This window comes from Chiloscyllium plagiosum, unplaced genomic scaffold (genome assembly GCF_037043375.1).
Source record: "Chiloscyllium plagiosum isolate Xiang-an unplaced genomic scaffold, Cpla_swu_hap1 HiC_scaffold_12, whole genome shotgun sequence".
NCBI lineage: Eukaryota > Metazoa > Chordata > Chondrichthyes > Orectolobiformes > Hemiscylliidae > Chiloscyllium > Chiloscyllium plagiosum.
The window spans coordinates 28418212-28442566 of record NW_028270150.1 but is presented as its reverse complement, the minus strand read 5'-3'; the positions used below and the strand labels follow the sequence as shown (position 1 = coordinate 28442566).

Here is a 24355-nt window from a genome sequence, read left to right as displayed (position 1 = left end):
TATACATCACGTTAAAACTCTTCGAAAACCCCAGTGCAAATTTTACGGGATTTTTTATTTTGTTTTGTTACCAACGGCTGGGAAATGGGAATTATAGATTTTTATTGAAAAACAACAAGAAAACATTTACATTGTACATTTAACACGACATTTACAAATTCATCTAACAATTTCTCACTCTGTGTACTGCGCCCATTGGTTCAGAGAGAAATAAAGTTCAGTTTAACTTGATTCGATTGATCACTGATTCGGAACAAGTGCTATTCAAAATTAATTTGCTTTTAAGTGGTTAGACCCGATCTGATCTAACTGGGACTGGTCACATATGAAAGAATCAGCAACTGCATTTTAACGTATCTTTTGGGGGGGGGGGGAGGTTCTTTGTTTTATCCCTGCGGACGTTAAATTCCTGCAGGCAGCTGGATCACTAAAAGGTGCTCAATTTCAACTCATAACAAAACTGGGCGGTGTGGTCGTTTACGCACATTCCCTGCGCACGGAAGACAAGAGAAAGTGTCACAGGCAGAAGTGCCAGCTTTTTGTAGATATTGTGAAATGTTTAATGATCCCCAGACTGAAACGAGCCCTCATTAACAAGAACCGGGGCCCTCGTCAAATACATACATTTAAAGACAATGTTAGCTTCACCCCAGGCAAAACAAATGTTCTGATCTTTAATTTCTACTTTTTGCCAGCCTGCTCGGTCGAATCAATGGTGGCTTGTTGAAATAGTTTCAAAAGGTGTGTTTGGTCCGTTTGAATATTTTATCTTTAAACGGTGTTCGTCCGCGCGAGTGTGCAGTTATTGCAAACAAGCACATTCAATTTTCCACCCATCAGTGATATCAATAAAACTGTAATATTGATAAGGAGACACGATATTTCAATTTATTGGTTTCTCACATTTCTTAAACTGGGCTCACAGTTCCTCCTTCCAAAGTCACCTGTCCAATTACGAAAATATCTCAAATCTAATAACGCAAACATTCCGCTGATTTAAAAAACGCTAATTAGCGTGCAGCTGTCATAAGACATAGTTTTGAATTTCTGGTTCACGTTTATTATCAAAGTCGCGTGAATCACTTGGACATTGTCAATAAACCGTTAAATCTTGAGGAATACTTTGGGCGAGGCAGCGGTTTGAGATGTTGACAGCCTCTTGCTATCGGAGACAGAGTTTCAAGGTGCCAAACTCCTTACTGAACATAGTCCTCGCTGTTAAATGTATCCCTCGTTATTTCCGATAACACTGTTTAGGTTTCTCTTTGCTAATCCTACTCCTATCACTGAACTATATTTTCTGAGACTGTCTCAGCTAACTCAATTTCTGGCTTCGCACAAGGCTCCTACTGTATATTAACATTGACTCTAACTCTAACCTGGTTGCGACTGTGTGCTAGCATTCAGTCAAACTCTAACCAAGCTGCTACTGTATATTAACATTGACTCAAACTCTAACCTGGCTGCTACTGTGTGCTAGTATTCAGTCAAACTCTAACCAAGCTGCTACTGTATATTAACATTGACTCAAACTCTAACCTGGCTGCTACTGTGTGCTAGTATTCAGTCAAACTCTAACCAAGCTGCTACTGTATATTAACATTGACTCAAACTCTAACCAGACTACTACTGTGTGCTAGTATTCAGTCAAACTCTAACCAAGCTGCTACTGTATATTAACATTGACTCAAACTCTAACCAGACTACTACTGTGTGTTAACATTGATTCTAACCTTAACAAGGCTGCTGTTTCTGACAATTCCTGAGTTTGATTGTTTCTGTTCCAGACAGTGAAGTTACAATAATCAAGTGTTGTTTCCACTAATCCTGAATATGACTGAATCTGTTTTTGTCTTGTCTTATCCCGGAGGGCAAGATAGATACACTGTGGAGTGCCCAGGGTCCTCTTCATTTTAATAGCGGGCTGGAAACGCGTTTGAGAATCTGCAGTTCTTTACTTGCAAATTCAGGATTGATATTTAACATATCTGGGTGACTCAAACCCTCTGGGATCTTGGGTATTCGAACAAGTCATTTAATTTGGAAGTCCATTTTCAATTATGAATCAAGTATAATTAAGAACCCGATGTTAGTATCAGTTGTATGTGATATTATTGAACGACATTTTCGAATCGATTAAAGATTGATGAAAAGTTAGCATATTTTTGCCACTACATACAGCACACAGAAATGTATCGCAGTTTAGCTTTTCAAGACATTGTAAACTAAAAGTATGTGATGAACAATTAAACTGTAAATATCATTTATTACCGAGACTTTTTAAATGAAAATAGCTTTTAAAATCCTTACATAGAATAGTTTTAGATTATGCCTAATAATAAAGCAACGGGTTTGGGGGAATAAGAGAAGATGGGCAGTCACAATTTAAAATCATTCAATTTAATAAAGCTGGATTTGGTATTTCAAAAAATCTATTACAATTTTGTCAGTAGACATTTATCCTGCAGCCCTGTGCATTTCGCCAAATAATAATTCAATCTTATGAACATAATTTAATTCATGTGAATCTCCGAAGTTAAATAAAATCAATAATTCTAACTGTCTTGTTATTTTTGGACGTACTGTTATGTAGCCCTCAAAGAGTTATATTCTGTTAAATCGACTGGAATTTTTTTCTTAAAAAAGGCTGTCGCTGCATTTTTCATAATACTGATATCTTTACTGAGACTCTTCCTGTTTAGCTATAGAAACTAAAATGTACTGCCAAGACATGCAGACATCGCGCAGGGGGTGGCGAGCTCATGATATGTATGACACAAGGATTAAAATAAATATTCGCAGTTAGTTATAGTCTGTCAGGAGATGAAGTCGCCCATGACGTGGAGGGGGTTAATGCACATCTTTTTTTTTGTTGTTTCTCTTTTCGAAAATGTAATGCTTGTCCTATTTTTTTAATAAAGTAATTCAACAGTCAAACTCAGAACTCCAGTAATAGCAGAGCAGTCAGGCCTCACTACAACTCCACTTGAAGGTCCATTGCTGCCCCCTGGAGTTCATCCGTCCGCTCCGCAGCTCCAGCGCAGCAGCTTTTCCATGACTTGCACGCCCGACTGGAGAAAACTGGATATTGCGTGCTTTCTTTTTATGTCATCGGGTTCATCAATTAAGCCCTCCTCCACGTCAGGAAACGAGTGAAATTGCAGCCCATTTCACCCCCCCCACCCTCCCATGAATCGGTTGTGAGGAGAGTCTCACGCTGTCTTAACCTTCCACTCTCGCTACATTTGTCGCTGATCTTGTTGCAGACAGTAGCTGGATTCCTGCGGTTTTCAAAGGGTCACAAAGCACCGTCGATGTGGGATTGAAATCATACCTGTTGGATTATCTATCAGCGCCCAGACCCATGAACATCACCATCAGACCAGGAAGTGTCGGCAACCTTAAGGGGAAATCGACGGGACAAAATACAGCACTTTAGAGTGCAATTTCTCAATTGTTTGAAACTTCATTTATGTTTTAAACGGACCATGTGCAAAAATCGATCATTGTTAATCTTTTAAATCACATCTGATCCGTTTGAGGGCGTGTATGCTAATATCAAATAGGGCTGAAAAATATTTTGCAATATATACATAAGGAATGGTCAAGTTGCAGTCATTGGGCGTAGATTTGTTTTATAAATGACGATTTCCACAGCTTTGCAAATCAAAATGATATTTATCCCAGGGTTTTTTTGCAAACTAATGTTTGCAGACAACAGTCCCGCAAACTAGCCCACCTTCTTGTCAATCCGAAAATTGCTTGTTTACCAGTGTTTAATGTTGAGCAGTTAAAAACCTGAAATCCAAAAAAGGCATAGCATTCCGAATTCCAAAAGAAATGACTGATATATATTCCAAATCGAATTTATGGTGAAAATATTTAGCTGTCAGCAGAGTATATAAACCACAGTCGGCAGATTGCGGGGGGAGAGATTACCAATACGGATGGAGTTAACTGGACATTTTCTCTGCTTTTTCTTGACGGCCAAAGCATAATTTAAACATTTTTACCCCATTCCCATCCAAAAAAAGAAAGAAAGGATTTCTAAAATGACGGTTCTTGTTTTGATCGATAATAGAAGAGGAATAAGTGAGAATTAAGATATTCCCTATTGAAAAGCAGCTCTTTCAAACTGCTCCGCGCTACAAAGTGAAGCGCGGGGGCGGGAGGTTAAGTGCTGCTGCTGTTGCTGCTGCTGCTCGAGTGGGGGAGAGCGCCGAGGAATCCCATTGACGGAAGCGAAGCTCGCTACCGCCTGCCTAGTGCGCGCCCCCGCTCCGATCCGCGTGGCCCAGCCGCACGCTCGCGCGCGTACCGATTGGCGGAGGGGCGGTGTCTGAAGAGCGCACTTCTAACTTCGCCGGCCGCCTTTGATTGGCTGGAGAGTGGACCAATGGGTTCCTTCCTACCCGGGCCCGAGCTCCTGGAGGCGGCGTCGATTGGTTGGTAACGGGCGATATGCAAATGAAAGGGGGTTGATGCGCGCCGCCGAGACTGTGCGGAGCTCTCAGTGTGGAGCAATCCCGAGATATTCACCTTAAATCAGAAGGACAGGGCATGTGGAAGCCTCATTCATAAAGCGGTGCACTGCTCCTGCTTTTGTACCTAGGAATGTTCCAGTGGTGCACGACATACCAAAATACTTTCATTTTACAACAACAACAAAGACAGACGTTTAAAAAAAGGAGGAATGCCGGTGCAGAAGAGAGAAACATTATTTATGATTGAAAAAAGAAACATTTAATTTCTTCTGAAGCCTGGGTTTTTTTTTATTTTTTAAAAAAGGAAGTTTCGCCAGCTTTTGAAAAAAACGACTCGCAAGATTTTTTTTCTAGCTATTTGGCTCAGAGTCGTCTTCAGGGCGGGTGTCTCTTGTGTGAAGTTCATCTTGAACTAAAGTCTCTGTGTGTGTGTGTGTGTGTGTCTGTGTGTGTGTGTTTGGGCTCTGAATTTCGGTCAGGAGATTATATATGTGGTGTTTGTATGTGTCTCAAACCACAGCAGAGCCGCAAGTCTAACCGAACTGCAAAACCACGCGGCTCCCAAAATAAAGATCTCGAAAGCGAAAGCACCGATAAGCAAACCGTGACTGAAACCCCGCGGAAGAGGAGAACATTCTGGGGACTTTTATTTTATAAAAAAGAAAAACATTCTATCTGAACGGACCGAGGCTCCTGGTATATTGCTTATTTTATTGTCTGATCGCTGGATTAAACTACCGTGACGCTTGGAAAGAAAACGACTGCGGTCTGGGTCGGTCTTCCGCGGGGTTTCAGATAACATCTTAAGTGTCCACCAAGGCTGGAGGATCATGCAAAGCAGGCGACTGTCAGAAATGTGCAATGAGACTGAAAAGTGAAAGGGGAGCCCAGCAACAGAAAGTCGACAGGTGGACAGTTCATTATTGGAACCAGGACTGATCAAAAACCTCCGAGCCCTTGAGTTTAGTTTTCTTGCTGGAGCTCAGAAGTGATCGACTTTGGGCTGACCCGCATCGCAGGTGGATCGAGAAAGGGCAGAAAAAGATCCCAAGGCTAAAGTTTTGCGTTGCTGCCCGCTGTTTTTTTCTTTAATTTTCACTTCTCTTACATTATTTTCCCTCCCTTCTGAGATTGTTAAGTTTTGTTGTGATGCGTATCCCTGTAGATACCAACACCAGCCGCCGGTTCACGCCGCCTTCCACCACGCTGAGCACGGGGAAGATGAGCGACTCTCTCCCGCTGGCCCCGCAGGAGAGCGCCCTGAGTAAACTCCGAGCCACCGATCGCAGCATGGTCGACGTTTTAGCCGATCATCCCGGGGAGCTGGTCCGGACGGACAGTCCGAATTTCCTCTGCTCCGTCCTCCCGACTCACTGGAGGTGTAACAAGACCCTACCAATCGCATTTAAGGTGAGTGCGGCAGCTTTTCTATGGCTTGTACTTTCTTGGGACTTTGCCTCTCTCTGTCAGAAAGCGTTCCTTGTTAGCTGTTACACTCGAGTTCTCAATCGGCCCTTGTTTAACGCGCGAGTACTTTTCATGGCCACGATATATATTCTTACCATTAAATGCGCAGATTTTATTTAGCTTTTTTTTCTCTGTGTGTGTACATTTATAAATCCTGTTTTGTGGCTGATTAAGGATCAGAAACAATTCAACAGTGCATTGCATCCCTTCCCACTGTCATTCCTACACTGGCTGACTTTAAGGACAGGCTGTTATATATTTATGTTCAGGCTAGCAGACTGAACTCTGTCAGCCTGGAGAGGCAGTAGTTTGTTTTTATAGAAATGATATACACCCCTCAATGTCCGGGTTTAGAGCGCGGTGAGTTTTGTTTTAAAGCAGGGGGCTTTATTAGTAATTGGCTGCAGAGCAGAAGTTCCTGGAAAAGCTCGGCAGGCCTGGCTACATCAGTGGAGGGAAATCAGAGTTAACGTTTCGGATCCGGTGACCCTTCGTCGGCGCTGTATTAATAAGGCTGGGGGAGAGAGGAGTTTTTGGCAGATTCTGACGGGATGTTTAAATGGGAAGTTGTTGGAGGTCTGGCGGTCAGCAGTAATCTCTTGTGGTCTGAGTGCTGCTCTGTCTCAGTTTCTCGCTCTCTCTCTCTCTCTTTCTCTCCCCGGGTTACAGGTGGTCGCTCTGGGAGATGTCCCTGACGGGACCCTGGTCACGGTCCTGGCCGGTAACGATGAGAACTACTCGGCCGAGCTGCGGAACGCCACGGCGGTCATGAAGAATCAAGTGGCCCGCTTCAATGACCTGCGTTTCGTCGGACGCAGTGGACGAGGTACGGTCGAAGAGCCGCAAACATCCCCCCCCCCCCCCCCTCCGCCCCCGCCCCTGCCCCTTCAACTCAGGCCTGGATACAGGTTATCCTCCCTGTCCTCTCACCCTTCACTCCCTGCTCGCTTCAAAGTCAATGTCCGCATACCAGAACTACTGAGTGACAAAACAACCCCAGGCTGATAACTGCATACAGAAATATCCTGACTGGTTGATTGCCTATGCAAGAGAGTAGGGGTAACTCCCTACTCGGGAAGCTAGTGATGGTTACTGATGTCTCATTTGTTTGGGTGAGCAGGAGGGACGGTTAGATCAACAAGCCAGTGCTGCTCCCTCACCACCAGACGCCTGGAGGAAGAACGCCTCATCTTCCGCCTCGGAACACTTCAACCCCAGGGCATCAATGTGGACTTCAACAGTTTCCTCATTTCCCCTTCCCCCACCTCACCCCAGTTCCAAACTTCCAGCTCAGCACTGTCCCCATGACCTGCCTATCTTCTTTTCCACCTATCCACTCCAACCTCCCCCCCCCCCGACCTATCACCTTCATCCCCTCCCCCACTCACCTATTGTACCCTATGCTACTTTCTCCCCACCCCCACCCCCACCCCCACCAGTTTATCTCTCCATCCTTCAGGCTCTCTGCCTTTATTCCTGATGAAGGGCTTTTGCCCGAAACGTCGATTTTACTGCTCCTTGGATGCTGCCTGAATTGCTGTGCTCTTCCAGCACCACTGATCCAGAATCTGGTTTCCAGCATCTGCAGTCATTGTTTTTACGCCACTGTTAAACAGTGGCGCTTTATTTAGTCTTCTATATGTATAACCGTCATAGCAGATCCGCTCGCTTTCTCACTCCAATCCAACCATGTCCACATTGGCAGCAATCAAACCGTGACCCTCCCGCCCCTGGCTGGCCACTGTCTGCCAACTGTATCCACGGGACAGTTCACGCTATTGGTGTGAAATCAAACCCCAGAGTTAACCATGACACATTGCATTCTCTTGCAAGGTGAACTCAAAAGTTGACCAGACATCCCGCCCAGTATTTTACTCCAGCATTTAAACGGCGCTTAAAATAAAACATGATGAGCAGGTATCGGTGTTGGACTGGGGTAGACAAAGTCAGAAGTCACACGATATCTGGTTATAGTCCAACAGGTTTATTTAAAACCATAAGCTTTGAAATCACAAACTACGACCTGGTGTCCTGTGTGACTTCTGACTAAAATTACATACGCCTCACATTGAAAATCAGAAAAATACAAACGCTCTTCTGTAATATTCAAGTCACCTTTGAAATATGCTTCAGGAGAGCATTGAGTATAAATTCAGGGCCAATCTTGTTATTGCACAGTTTGTTAAAATTCAACCTAATATCACAGGAAATTGTTTGGCCTAATAGGAAAAGTTGTAATATTCAGTAAATAAGAAACAGTAATGACCCACGGCAACAGTTAGTGTTGGCCAGAAATCTTTCAGATATGAGAGGTCGGTGTTTAACAATAAGTGGTGACCGCCTGAAGGAAATTGGGTCCAGTTTAATGGGAGCTTTTCAGGCTCGCGTGTTAAGATTGTAACAAAATCAGGTTTCATTTTGTCTTCTCTTCATTGTTTTTAGAGCTGACTCATCTGTTATTTTGCCTCCCCCCCCCCCCCCCCCGTTGCAGGGAAGAGTTTCACGTTGACAATCACGGTGTTCACAAACCCACCTCAAGTCGCTACTTACCACCGAGCCATCAAGATCACAGTTGACGGGCCCAGGGAACCCAGGAGTGAGTACTCCATTTGCCATTGTTTATCTTTTAGTCGTGCCGAACGGACGGGCAAGCCGTCACCCTGTCCTCCACCACATTAGTAACCTCTGCTCCTTTAAAACCACGATCTGTAAAAGCTCACTGGCTGAACGCCACGCTTCCTACATTTTCAAATGTAGCAGCCCCCAGTGTTGCAACAGCACACACTGGGAAGCAACCGCTACTGCGCTGCGGATCGTCAACTTCAGAAGCAGGAGGATTTTTTTTAGTGTGTGTGTTCCTTTATTGTGGACAGGTAAACGGAGTACTTTGATAAAGAAAAAATAGCTCCTTAATATACACTTGAAGATTATCAATGGACCGCATATGATAGAGGGAGCGTAGAATCAAATCCATACCTTATTCCAATAGTGTTCTAGTGAATTATTGCAGCAGCCAATTAAAAAAAAGCAAATGCTTTAGATCCCTTCGACATCTCGAAATTTAAACCCCTTCTGCTGCCCGACCTGCAACATACTGCCCATTGACGCGGCTTTTTTTGTGAATCGCTGGAACTGGTTCTAAGTTCAATACATTGATGGAACATTGTTACCTGTTAGTTATTGAAAAGGAATGGTATCGCGTGTGAACCGTACAGCGAAATTAAAACAAATAATATAAAAGCCTAACAATTTACTAAATCAACTTTATAGGCTATGTCACTTAAAAAAAAGTCTACACACTCACATCCGTGCCTAAAAAACAAATAAAATGGCAAGAAGATTCTGAATATTTAAATAATGAAATATTAATCAGAAATTATTTGTAGGGATTTAGTTACTTTAGGCAAGCATATCAGCATCAGACTAACCTCTAAATGTGTATTTAATTATAAAAGGATGTTGCATCATTTTATAAATTATCCCATGCATAAGTTGTTATTCGACTGTTTTGAGTATGTTAGATACAATTCAATAATACAAAGGAACAAATACCAACAAACATTCTAATGTATAATTCAGTTTAAACACCTCTCGAGTTAGTTACAGTCATTTACAAGATATACCATAGGTCAGTCACAAATAGATAATAACGTTGTCTCAATTGTTAATCCTGGCCAGGATATAATAGCCGAAGCTGTTATTTCATGTAAATTAATCGTAATGCAAACAATTATATTTGTCAATTGTACTCATTGTTGAGCAAAGATTAATAAAAAGTATTAAAACTAATTGTTAATGTTGATAAATAATGTAATCTGTTTAGTTGCAACTTTTTATTACTATTATCACAAAATAATAGTTACATCTAATAACCATAATGGATTGTTCTGAGTCAATAGTTATATTCAAAAACAGTAAAGCAAAAATAGTTTGTTTCTTTTCCTGGAACTATCTAATAATGACTTAAGATCTATCCAAAGCATTACACTGTTTTCCTGGAGCAGTTGCTACGCTGCAATGTGAATACAAAAACAGACTGACTCTACACACGTAGTAAACACTTAAGCAAGATTAAGTATGGGCTAGTAATTAAACTAATCACATTCTTTCTAATTTAAACAATAACCATGGAATTAGAATTATTGATGGTTGAGCATTAGTTATTTTTTACTGAGAGATGTAAAACTGCAAATTTTAATGTAGAATTAATTGCAAGTGATTTACAAAGATGTTCCATTGAAAATTTGGCACGTGACCATTTTGACTGCATTAGTAGTAAATTAGTAAGGAAAATACAGATATAAGGGACAGATGAGTAACAAGCATCAATGTAGCTTCATTGTTTTTAGAAGATTTGCTTATTTAAAATCCGGGATTTGTTATTTATTAGCAATTTAACTCAGACTTTGTGTGTTCGGCTTTTAAAATGTATACCTGGCATAAATGTAATTATACATTTGGTTGTTTTGGCTCCTGTAAATATTTGTATTTTAAAAGTTATCTGTTCTGTCCTGACTTTTAAACTAACGCTAGGCTGCACCTATTATAATCTAACAAAATTAATAATTCTTCAACTGATTTGAGTTGTATTACTCAGACTATTGTTTTGGCTAAAAAAAGTGCTGTTCTGTTAATTCATAGTAGATCCTCATTTTCTCCTGCAATTCTTTCTTCTTTCATTTCTCTCTTCACCAGCCCATTATATTTACACATAGTATTTTTTTTAAAATATAAAAAATAAGCCCAACATTTCCTAAACTGACTTGATAAGCCCTCAGCATTTAAAACATCTACAGGCACATTGAATATCTGGATGGCTTGTGTAAATTTGTGAGATTTGGGTGGTTGCAATTGGTGGCATTGCTGTCTTCACAAGTAAAGTGATGTACTAAAAATGATTATACATGTCATTAAGGTTATAACATTTAAAATTTGAAACAAACTAATTGTCAGTCAATGATCAGTTATCATTGTGTTTCTTAAAATGTTTCATTGAAGTTCTGCTTACTTCTGTTAGTGGAATTGTTTAGCAGAGGATTGATAATCTAATTTAAACTATTCAACCAGCTTGAGCTTATAAATTCTGATGCACAACATTTAAATTAGTCTCTAATCTGAAAGTAATATATTTAACAACAAAAAGCACTCCAATAATATCTGACTTTAAAGTTGTTGTACTAACACGGAATTACAATAAATTAAAAAGCAGTTGAGGGAAGTTGGGTGGAATTAGTCTTTTTATTTGTGAATAGCAGAAGATTATCTTTTCACCCATTCATCCAAACCACAAAATTACCTTTGATCTCGTGTTGGGGAACATCAGAGAAACCATCAGATTTCAGATAAAGATTCAGCTCACCTCCCAGCCAAACCACAGAACTGAGTCAAAGTAATCGCTATGTTGTGGCAGATTCATGACCACAGTGTCTCCAGTTGATCAACTAGGCGGGTGTGTATTAAACAAGGAAATAATGATTTGGTAGTCAACATTATAACCTTTTGTTTTTCTGCACTTCTCTTCAAAAATGCTATTATTTTCTGGATATTTTAATGCTAGAGCATACACATTTATTTATAAATACAGGTTTTAGAAGGATAGAAGGAAATCAACAATTTCACTGACTGAATAATTGTTTTTATTTCAAAAATAGCTTCAATACATTGTAAACAGACCAGAATGAGTAAATAGGGCAAGTGATTTAAAGCAAGTTTCATTCAGAACTGTTCAATAGCAACAATTTTCACTGCCTCTGAATGTTTGTGAAAAACTGGATTATTTGTGTACCAATGTCCAGTTTGCAGGTAAGCTTAGAAATTTGCAGACTGTCGTATCACATCAGATCACTAGCTCTAACAACAGGATATGCAATATTTACTTGAAGATTTGCTATGCCTTGCGTATTTCATAGGGGAATTTCATAATACGGCAAAAAGGAATAATATTTGGAGCAAGAAATTTTCAATATAAAGTGTATTCTAATGTGAAACAACTATATATTTGAGCAGAAGTAATTTTTAAAACTCAGCCGAGGTAATTAATGAAAATTTCTAGTTCAATATTTGAAAATTATAGGAGTAACATTTTGCTTGTGTAAATTTGTTTTCCCTCAAATTATTCAAGTTCATCACAAAAGCCCATTTCCAACACAATATGCACATTAACTCTGGTCTCATGAAGGTGGAGTGTGATACTAGAGTTACTGGACTGGAATATGAGAATCACTAAAATAATTTAGTTCAGTTTAAATACAATTCAATAATTTTTTAAAAAATTTGTGTTTAGATCACAATTTTTGCCATGCTCAAAGTTAATATTAATCCATGCAGCTGCCAGAAGATAGCTAACAGTTGACTGCTGTTTATATTTGTCAGCACAAGTGCATATTGGGACTGATTTATGGATTAGGTCAGTCTTCGACCCTTTATAGCAGGCAAAATCTGCAAAACTGATTAGTGCCTATTGACATTGTTTATTTATAGGACTTATGAAGTCAGACTCTGAGTTACTTAATGTCTTAATTGAAGATTTTCATAATTTCCCACTCATGCAACATTGTACTGAGGTAGTTTCTCAAAGGAAAATATACTGTATATGGAATACAAAATTGTATTCATAGTATTATTTTATTCCTTTCTTAATCTCACCTGAAGATATTAACCTACAACTGAGTTATGATTCTGCGGGTGCTATTTACTCTCAGGCAACTCACCCAAGTGGTCATTTTTCAAATCGATTCGGCAGTATGTTACTGCTCAAATGTGAAGCAATACCAAAGTGCTAAAGACATTTAAACTCATGACCAATACACCTCATGCAGATATTCCTGCAATATTCTTAATCCTATATGAGGGGGCAGAAGGAACTCTTTCTCACCAGCGATGATGACTGTCTTAGAGGATAAGTCAGTCCCATTCAATATAATGCATTTTGAAAGATCCATATTAAGAGCATTTGCACTAGCCTGAATGAGGCTATCAGTGACAAAATACTCCACCTTCTAAAATAATCTGAGGAAAGGGATGATAGAAAATAAATTAGCATTAAAAATGAATCTGAAAAATGGGTGAAAACACAAATGTGAAAACAATTTTCAAGAATGGAATTCAGACTTTGACACTTAAAACTTATTGATTTTATACTCTGAAAATCAGTAATATGTACTGTCTTAGATTACTATTGTTGGCAAAGATTCTCTTGGCCATGAAAGTAGCAAGATATGAAGTTAGCAAGAATCAAGGGGCAGCTTACAATGTATTCAGTGGTGGAAGTCAATCATCTCAGTCCTTGGATATTATTGCAGGAATTTCTCACCACGGTAACCTCCACCTAAGTCTCCATGGCATTTAATGGCACAATTATTGTCAAGATCTTGCCATCATCACCCTGGGCTTTACCATTGACTGACAACTCAACTGCACCAGCAACACAAAAGCTCAGTTATTAGAACAAGTCAGAATGTGAATGTTCTATAAGGCGTGCTTCACCTCCCTACTCCTCAAAGTCTTGCCACCATGTACAGGACACAAGACAGGATTTGGGTGAAGTGCTCTAAAATCTTACAGGATCTGTGCAGCTACAGTGACCCTTAAAGTGATAGTAACAATCCCCTTGAAAAACATTTTCATACACAGGCCTAAGCATTCACCTTTTTACTGGTGTCATGCCATTGCGCAGTGTGCACTACCAAAGGTTTCTTTGGCAGCATTGATCACATTTTCAAACTCCACCAGCTGAATTGAGTCAGCTGATGCATTGGACTGCCATCATGACTTACTTTCCCTGTATGTCACATAACAGCTTGACCTGGAAACATATTTCTGCACATTCATTATTGTTAGGTCAGAATTCTGAAACTACTTTTCCAGCAGTATTGTAGGTGTATCTTCACCAACATACTGCAATGACTCATTTCAATAGCCATTTCTGAGTTACAAGATAATAGGCAATAAATGCTTACTTTGCTAGTTAAATCTATACTTCAAAGAATAAATGTAAAATGTTTTGATCGAGGCAGAATGCTGGCCATATCGGACTGACGCCTCTCATCATCTCCCATGCTGTTCCATCACACTCTTTCCCACCAGAACCTTCTCACTCCAAGCTTCCTGTCTGTTGAAATTGAAGCATGTATTTTGGCAATTTAGAGAACAGAAAGAAATATGAATTAATAATCTTTCATATTGAACTTACATGTACATAAGGATATTTTCAAATCTTGTATTTGTAGCGAATGGTTCCTTTTAATACAATGTATTGTTATTGTTCTTTTGTATTTAGTTTTGTTTTGAGCAGTTTCTGGAATTGTATGCAGTGTTCTGCTGTAGATCTGTGTCCAACGGCAAGTGAATTAAACAGTCTGAAATTATATCAATATACCGAAATGAAATGTTGATGATATTTACATAAGTACCCATTATTACTAGAAAAGTGAAGTTCTTTAATAAAACCACTCATTTGATAAAAGCAATAATTTCCTAATACCAAGCAATCTGGAAAATGTAATATTACTCTCAGATTTGTAAGTAAGTTATTCTGTAAATGGTTGGAATCTTGAAAAAAAATCAGCATTTTGCATCTTGTAACGGTATCTTAAACAAAACGCTTCTCATCATGGTGAAACCAGTATTTTAAAATAGTTTTGCTTTGTGATCACAGCAAAGGGCATTGCATTGTCATACAGTTGCCCAACCATTTCAGTTTGGTTGTTATGAAGACTGGGTACTTTTATCCTGTATCATTAGCAAAGCCTCTGAATTCCAAGTAAACTCAGCAAGGGACAGGACATCTTCCTAATCCACATCCCTCCCCCCATCCCGTGTCATCCCTCTTTATTTCCTCATTTATTGGCTAATCCTTGGCATAAAACATTTATGATAATTCAATTTCCTTATGAAGTAACTGCCATTTGAATCCCTGAAAGGATTCTTCTCTCACCACATAGCTCACTGTAATGGATCGCAAAGCAGCATACTAACAGATAAACATTTATTAATATTTTGTGGCCCTTCTTATCTTTCTTGGCTGTTATAATTTTGCATGAATGCATAATTGTGAGCTATCTAACTTTTGAAACAGCCACTGTTAGTTATACAGCACATTCCTATCCTGTTCCCATATTTATAGCATTGAACCATACCTTTGGAACTTTATTGCTAAGTTTTCCTACCCAATAATCTTTTATTCTGCATCTGATTTTATTTTCTAGCAATTCTTTTAGAAATGACAAATAACCTGGGAACAAATTGGATTTGTATTTAAAATCTATTCGTGTTTGTAACCACAATGAAATTGACATATTAGAACTGGGTCCAGTGAATTTTGCCTGGAAAGCAATACAGTATGTGTGTATCAATTGAAGGATCCAGTCAACATTAGTTAAATGCCTGAACATACTCATAGTGCTAGGGGTATTATTCATTCTGTAGAAGCTGTCAGACAAAACATTGCCAAAAAAGCATCAATGAATTAGATAAGTTTAGGCAGCTTGTCTCAATACGTTTTGTGAGAACAATACCATTGTTCATCATAAGTGAAAGAAATAGCTTTCCCATTTAACTAAAATTGATAGTTCCGAATACTTTCTCAAACCATCTACAAAAAGGTTTTACCTTAACATCTATTGATTTGAAAATTCTAGAAGAATTTCCACACAGTATCAATCATTAATGCATTTTCTTAAACACAGATAGATAACAGAAGGTTAAAACTACTGTTTGTGATATTGCAGCAAGGATACTTCACACAATAACATGACATTTCTCTGACTGTAATAAAACTTTAAAATAAACTAGATCACCAAATAAATATTGGACAATGGAGTGGCATACACTAAACATAATGGAAATACTACTTAATCAAGAACTTCCTGTTCTAAATATTGGCTAATAAAACATTGATTGATATTCTGGATGGAAGTAGTCATCCATTTAAAATAGGTAGATAAATGCTTTTATGAATCTAGCATCTTACAGACCTTATTCCTTTGTAACAGCTTGACGATTAGCAGGAAAATGTCAGTAACAGTAATTTATAGGTTTGCAAGGAAATTGTATATCTCATTGCAAATATTCTATGGACAAGAGGCTCATATTTTAATTTTGTTCTTTGCTTATATAGTTCAGAATGCAATAATTTGAAAAAATTCATGAGGTGAGAAAATATGTAGAGCAACTTGTAACAATTGATAGCAAGAACAGACTACTGTATTATTTCTTAGCCATGTGGCATTAATAGAAAGAACAGTCTTTATGAAAGATGTTTATATTCAGGGTTTGTGTCTGGAGGGTTTATACCCACATGGATCTTTTAAAAGTAAGCATATTATTTAAATCTTCATTATTATTTAGTTAGTCTCTTTTGTTTCTATAGTGTTGTTCCCGTGTTCGCCAAATGTATATAAAATGGTAGAGGGAATTCTGATTACACTCTAAACTATTTGTGTATGTGTATGTATGTGTGGCTGGTCAGGTGTCCACATGTATCCTTCTGTGTGTGGGGTGGAGATGTATTTCTGACTGTGTGTGTGGCAGGTAGCTGGCTGTGTTTGCATGTAGTGTGTGTGGTGTGGCTGTATGTGTGGAGAGATTTGACTGTGTGTGGCGTGTGGGCGATTATGAAAGCAAAAAGCATAAACAAACAGATGACATGTAACGTTTGGTTCTCACAAACTTTAATAAAAACTTGTTCAGTTCTCACAAGGTTAATGTTGAGATTTATACAGCAAGACAGCTTCATTTGGATCAAGTTGCAAAGCCAAATGGAGACAATCCAAGCAATAGGATACCAAATTGATGAGCATCATTATCCTGTAGTAATTTATATTTTCTATTCTATCTTGTAAAAGATCACTGGTACAAAGATGGCAAACATTTTTTTTCTCAAAAATACTCTCTTTATTTTGGCCATATCCACTCAAATGCCTTGAACTGTGATTATGTGCGCAGCTTATGTTACATAGTGCATTTGTATTTAAATTGATTGTTGTGTTCCAAAGACCTGTTAAATAAGCAGCATTCTATATATGTCCGGGACAGTGAACTACATTATCCCTACTTTGGAGTTGTCTGAACATCTGCTTCTCGTCTGTTCTGCCACAGGTTTGAGATTAGACAGTATTGAGGTACACTGCCAACTTTGCACTGCTTCCATTCAGAGGAAAGCAGAGCTGTTTGCCTGCATTTATCAACAGTGGAGAACACTGGGAACAGGATAAGAGCACTATAAAAAATGTTAATATTGGAGAAGTACTGGCAAGACAGTTTCTTTTGCTCTCGCATTGGCAATGTAATGGTGACCTTTTAATTGTTTTAAAAATTTGTTCTTTCCTTGAAAAGTTGGCTTTGCTTAATTTTCAGCCATACTAACACTGATGCAAAGCCTATGTTGTGCGAGATGGCTTCCTCAGTGCGATCACAGAACTGAAGTTATTAATGAACTGGTAAACTTTTGATTAATGCTGCTCACTGGCACAAAGTCAACATAATTTCACAATAATGCAGAATGTTCAGCAAGATTCTGCTATCCATATCCTCACTTACACTATAACTATCCCCATCATCCCTGCGCTCACTGAACCATGTGGGTCTTTTTCTAGTAACACATTCATTTCAAATTTTCATCTTTGTTTTCAAATCAAATGGTCATACTCATCAAAATCTTTGGCATCTTCTCCAGTCCATTGTATCTCTTTTTCTCCAATTCTGGCCTCTTGCACATTCCCAGTTTTAGACATTCCACCAATGGTGGCTGTGCCTTCTGCTGCCAGTTGAGGCAATGCTGCTCCTTTAACAAGGTTATGAGAAGTAAGAAAGGGATCAGAGAAATAAGAAAGGGATGATCATCTTATTCGGATTGTATTAAAGACTGCCCCCTATAGTCAGCAAGAAATTGAGAAGCAAATTTGTAAGGAGACTTCAGTTATCTGTAAGAATAATAGGGTGGTTATGGTAGGGGATTTTAACTTGCCAAACATAGACTGGCACAGCCATAGTGTGAAGGGTTTAGATGGAGAGGAATTTGTTAAGAGTGTACAAGAAAATTTTCTGAGTCAGTATGTGGATGTACCTACTAGAGAAGATGCAAAACTTGACCTACTCTTGGGAAATAAGGTAGGGCAGGTGCCAGTGGGGGAGCACTTAGGGGCCAGCGACCATAATTCTATTAGTTTTAAAATAGTGATGGAAAAGGATAGACAAGATCTAACAGCTGTATTTCTAAATTGGAGAAAGGCCAATTTTGACGGCAAGAACTTTCAAAAGCTGATTGAGGGCAGATGTTCGCAGGTAAAGGGATAGCTGGAAAATGGGAAGTCTTCAGAAATTCGATAACGAGAATCCAGAGAAAGTATATTCCTGTCAGGGTGATATGGAAGGCTGGTAGGTATAGGGAATGCTGGATGACTAAAGAAATTGAGGGTTTGGTTAAGAAAAAGAAGGAAGCATATGTAAGGTATAGACAGCATAGATCGAGTGAATCTTCAGAAGAGTATAATGGCAATAGGAGTCTACTTAAGAGGAAAATCAGGAGGGCAAAAAGGGGACATGAGATAGCTTTGGCAAAAAGGATTAAGGAAAATCCAAAGGGTTTTTACAAATACATTAAGGACAAAATGGCAACTAGGGAGCGAATTGGGTCCCTCAAAGATCAGCAAGGTGGCCTTTGTGTGGAACCACAGGAGCTGGGGGAGATACTAAACAAGTATTTTGTTTAAGGAAGTGCTGGATGTCTTGAAATGCATAAAGGTGGATAAATCCCCAGGACCTGATCAGGTGTACCCTAGAACTCTGTGGGAAGCTAGGGAAATGATTGCTAGGCCCTTTGTCGCGATATTTGTATCATCGATAGTTACAGGTGAGGTGCTGGAAGGATGGAGGTTGGCTAACGTGGTACCACTGTTTAAGAAAGGTGGTAAGAACAAGCCAGAACTATAGATCGGTGAGTGTGATGTCGGTGGTGGGCAAATTGTTGGAGAGAATCCTGAGGGACAGGATTTACACATGTTTGGAAAGGCAAGGACAGATTAGGGATAGTCAACATGGCTATGTACGTGGGAAGTCATGTCTCACAAACTTGATTGAGTTTTTTGAAGAAGTAGCAAAGAGGATCGATGAGGGGAGAGTAGTGGACATGATATATATGGACTTCAGTAAGGCATTCGACAAGGTTCCCCATGGGAGATTGGTTAGCAAGATTACATCTCATGAAATATAAAGAGAACTAGTCATTTGGATATAGAACTGTTTCTAATGTATAAGACAAAGGGTGGTGGCGGTGGAGGGTTGTTTTTAAACTGGAGGCCTGTGACCAGTGGTGTGCCATAAGGATCAGTGCTGGGTCCACCACTTATTGTCATTTATATTAATGATTTGGATATGAACATAGGTATAGTTAGTAAGTTTGCAGATGACACCAAAATTGGAGGTTAGTAGACTGCGAAGAAGGTTACCTCAGATTACAAAGGGATCTTGATCAGATGGGCCAATGGGCTGAGGAGTGGCAGATGGAGTTTAATTTAGATAAATACAAGGTGCTGCCTTTTGGGAAAGCAAATCTTAGCATTTAATGGTAAGGTCCTAGGGAGTGCTGCTAAACAAATAGACCTTGGAATGCAGGTTCATAGCTCCTTGAAAGTAGAGTCGCAGGATTTGAGCTATAGGGTAAGGCTAAATAGGCTGAGGCCGGTTTCCCTGGAATGTCAAAGGCTGAGGGATGACCTCATAGAGGTGTATAAAATCATGAGGGGTATAGATAGGATAAATAGACAAAGTCTTTTCACTGGGGTGGAGGAGTTGAAAACTAGAGGGCAATTTAGGGTGAGAGGGGAAAGATACAAAAGGGAGGGTGATGCGTGCATGGAATGAGCTGCCAGAGGAAGTGGTGGAAGCTGGTTCAATTGCAACATTTATAAGGCATCTGGATGGGTAAATGAATAGGAAGGTATAGAGGGGCATGGGCCAAGAGTCGAGAGTGTGGTGCTGGAAAAGCAGAGCAGGTCAGGCAGCATCCGAGGAGCTGCAAAATCGATGTTTTGGGCAAAAGCCCTTCATCAGGGAAAGGCCAATTCCTGATGAAGGGCTTTTACTCAAAATGTCAATTTTCTGGCCCCTCAGATGCTGCCTGACCTGTTCTGCTTTTCCAGCACCACACTTTCGACTCTAATCTCCAGAATCTTCAGTCCTCACTTCCACCTAGATATGGGCCAAGTGCTGGCAAATGGGACCAATTTACTTTAGAACATCTGGTCGACATGGACTAGTTGAACCGAAGGGTCTGTTTCTGTGCTGTATGTCTCTATGACTCTATGATTCAATGTTGCCTTTGTTTTTTTCTGCAAGGGGAGTTGTAAATGACAGAGGTTCCGATTTGTCTGGGTTTAGGAAATTTGCTAGTAGCTAACAGATACTGCCTAAGGCAACAATCAGGGAAAAGGCTTTTTCAAATTTTTTTTTAACACTTATGCAATGAAAGGGGAGTGGCCAGATCTCCCAGTTCAGGGTTTTCATTTTGGTTTGGTTTGGTTTGGTTTTTGCCAGCAGCCTGTTCGAAGCTGCCAATCAAAGAAAACTGCCGGGAAGAATGGTTCCTTGATTCAACAGATGTTTCTGGCTGTCTCTCTCTCTCTCTCTGTCTCTCTCTACAACATCTCTGAAAAACCTGAACTTATCTTTTTGTTTTGGCAAGGGGTGTGTTAATGGGAATGTTGCAGGAAATTGGAGCAGCTCTTTTGTTAAGTTTTGGGGATATTGTGTTGGTTGGATTTTCAAATAGATGTTATTCTACGTTCTGTTTTCTTTTGTTTGTGTTTCCATCAGTGGTGTGTCAATAAATTCTGTTTTACTTGACACAAGTGGTTTGACCAGCTGCATCACACCTTCCATCTGCTTAAAATAACTCGAAAAGTTAGTGTTAGATAAGTTACCTTCTCAAAATGCTTTGAGGGGTTCTGGCCTGATTCATAACACAGTGACCCAGTGTGTGGAATTCTATCTCTGAGCCTCTCTATCTCTGAGCCTCTCTCTTCTTTGGAGACACTCCTTAAACCTACCACTTCTATCTATCCGAAATCTTCTTAAGCGGTTTAGTGTCAAGTCTTGTTTGATGGTGTTCTTATGAAGTACTTTGAGAAAATTTACATTAAAGGCAGTATATAAATCCAAGTTGCAATTGTTGATTTCATAGTCAATGTCAATGTGTGTGTCACTGCTAACCCAAAGTTATTTAGATAATGGTCAAACTTTGAAAGTGTGTGCCTAAAGTTTCAGATTTCAGACAGTTCTCAATCTTTTCAACAAATGAATCACAATCTGCAGTTACACATATAACATCTCAGGGTCTTTGGATTTCGTTGCGTTCCTTGTTTTAGGAATTTTCAGGGATTGTTTGTTTCTTTTCTCTCCTAAAGATACAGAATCATTATAGAGTACAGTTTAGAGGATGAACAGTCATCAGTCACATCACCAAATAGCCATCTCTCTTTTGAGTGTAAGCATGCTGTTCCGCTGTCGGAGATAAACCCAGTACCTTCATCCACTTCAGCAAACACTTCCAACAGGGGGTCTGAATGGTTAAGGTTCCTTTTTCCTCTCAAGTGTATTTGTCTCTTATACTCAATCTAGATTGAACTGAAGGAATATTGTTCAGAGGATGTTGTCTGCGGTGAACTGTTGCGAATGTAAACTTAAACCAGGGTTTCATTTTCCTCCTCTATAGGGTCAAAAAACTCCTGCATTAATACGAAAAGAATACTGAGAAGTTATTTCACTGAATTGGTCAACACTTATACCAGAACCAATACCAACAAACACGTATTGACTGGTCATTCCTGCTATTTATTGTTGAGAATTCAATGGGTTAAATGATCTCCAGGAGAAGCAGGAAGCTGTCAAATGATTTCAAATCCCATCTCAGTAATGCAGTGGAGGACTTTAGAAAAACAAGATTGCACAAGTCATTAAGATGATGTAAAATGCAGGAAAGGTTCCAGGTCTGAGATGAAAACAGGATGTGGTGAAATCACACTGTATATTTTAAAGGGTGAAAAGTATAGTGTAATACCTCAGTCACTGAATTCCTTTCTAGAGTTAAGTTTGGACATTGAGTGTGGTGGAATCAATGTATCAACCTAATTTTACTCCACCCGAGACACCAATGGACCCATTCCACATTCTCGCTGGCTTACCCAATACTCAAAGTATAGCCCAAGCCTCCCTGTATCTCACAGTTTCTCTGCTCTTCCATTCCCTCTTCCCATTCTGATTTTTCTATTTTGACCAACCAAATTCCGTTCAAACTTTCAGAATTGTATTTAATCAGTATTCCTGGCCCTTTACAAATATCTTGCTGCATAATCAAAAAAAATCAAAAGCTGTTGGCTTTTTTATTGTCACCACTCTTGTAAGGTAGTTTGACTCGAGCAAAAAAATCTTTAAAGCAGAGAATTGAATTTCCAACGTGCAACATCTGCAACACATTGGTTAAATGTGTGCATGTTATATGAAGACCAATAAAGATGTTTGTTGAAATATTGAACAGAGGAACCTCATACCCAAAGCTAGACATAAGCTGAGTGAAGCAAGTTATCATGTTTAATCATTTTTGCAGCAATGTGAATAACCTGTTGTAATAGTATCTCCTTTAGGGGCTGCATCACAGTCAACCTGTGGATAAGTAAACGATTATATACACTCTCTCATCTTGAGCTCTGCACATTGTGTAGTGGAAACTGAAAGTGTATTTCAGAGTGGTAAAACAGAGGGTCACATCTCTGTTGAACAATCCATCCAATTTTTTAAAAGCCCACTGAATTTTCTTACCATTAATTGCAATGGATGGAAAATTAAGAGACTGTGAAATGGGCATATGATATTCTGTGCTTAATGTTTCAAAACAGATGCATCATGTGCTTTGCTCCCTGCTAAGTGAGTAAAAGTTAGTAAGTTGCCATGTTGTACCCAAAGGATTACAATGTCAATTCATTTATTTTCAACAACTATAAATGTTTATTTCTTCAACCAGTGCCACCCAAAAACTTAAAGAAAGTATTTGTGCAATGGAATTTTTAATTGATTGGTTTAAGATACCCGAATCTTTCTATTTACTAGTATTCTAGGAAATGCTGAATCTAGTCCCAGCAAACTATTGCTGTCATGGGACAATTGTCTTAGATTGCAAACTAATGCCACCATCTCCTGTTGCCATATATGTAGAATCCTTTATAAGTTACTACATTTATAACACAATGTCGAGGTGCCAGTGTTGCACTGGGTTGGACAAAGTTAAAAATCACACACCAGGTTACAGTCCAACAGGTTTATTTGGAAGTACAAGTTTTCAGAGTGCTGCTCCTTTACCACATACAACTGATAAGTGACTTTCGCAGATAGTGTTGAGACTTGGATACATCACTGCTCAAATACAATGATGGCTGTATTCCAAAGTAAAGGCTGTTACATTTTAGAACATAGAACATAGAAGAATACAGCACAGTACAGGCCCTTTGGCCCTCGATGTTGCGCCGATCCAAGCCCATCTAACCTACACTAGCCCACTATCCTCCATATGCCTATCCAATGCCCGCTTAAATGCCCATAAAGAGGGAGAGTCCACCACTGCTACTGGCAGGGCATTCCATGAACTCATGACTCGCTGAGTAAAGAACCTACCCCTAACATCTGTCCTATACCTACCACCCCTTAATTTAAAGCTATGCCCCCTCATAATAGCTGACTCCATATGTGGAAAAAGATTCTCACGGTCAACCCTATCTAAACCCCTAATCATCTTGTACACCTCTATCAAGTCACCCCTAAACCTTCTTTTCTCCAATGAAAACAACCCCAAGTGCCTCAGTCTTTCCTCATACGATCTTCCTACCATTCCAGGCAACATCCTGGTAAACCTCCTCTGCACCCGTTCCAGTGCCTCCACATCCTTCCTATAGCATGGCGACCAAAACTGCACACAATACTCCAGATGCGGCCGCTCCAGAGTTTTATACAACTGCAACATGATCTCAGGATTCCGGAACTCAATTCCTCTACCAATAAAAGCCAGTACGCTATATGCCTTCTTCACCGCACTATTTACCTGAGTGGCAACTTTCAAAGATCTGTGTACATGGACACCAAGATCCCTCTGCTCATCCACACTACCAAGTATCCAACCATTAGCCCAGTACCCCATCTTTTTGTTACTCTTACCAAAGTGAATCACCTCACACTTAGCTACATTGAACTCCATTTGCCACCTTTCTGCCCAGTTCTGCAGCTTATCTATATCCCGCTGTAACCTGCCACATTCTTCCTCACTGTCAACAACTCCTCCGACTTTCGTACCATCCGCAAATTTGCTCACCCAGCCTTCTAGCCCCTCCTCCAGGTCATTTATAAAAATGACAAACAGCAAT

The 24355-nt window shown here is 39.6% G+C and overlaps 1 protein-coding gene across 3 annotated transcripts in view; it reads left to right on the top strand.

Annotated features, from left to right (window-relative positions):
- The window catches only part of LOC122548014 (runt-related transcription factor 1-like), a 227122-nt gene that overhangs the window by 162328 nt on the left and 40439 nt on the right, over window positions 1-24355 (top strand). For all 3 annotated transcript variants that reach the window (XM_087992574.1, XM_087992573.1, XM_087992572.1), the window contains exons 3-5: window positions 5650-5894; window positions 6621-6777; window positions 8443-8547. In XM_087992574.1, coding sequence (XP_087848700.1) covers window positions 5650-5894; window positions 6621-6777; window positions 8443-8547 — 507 coding nt within the window. The remainder of the gene's footprint in view (window positions 1-5649; window positions 5895-6620; window positions 6778-8442; window positions 8548-24355) is intronic.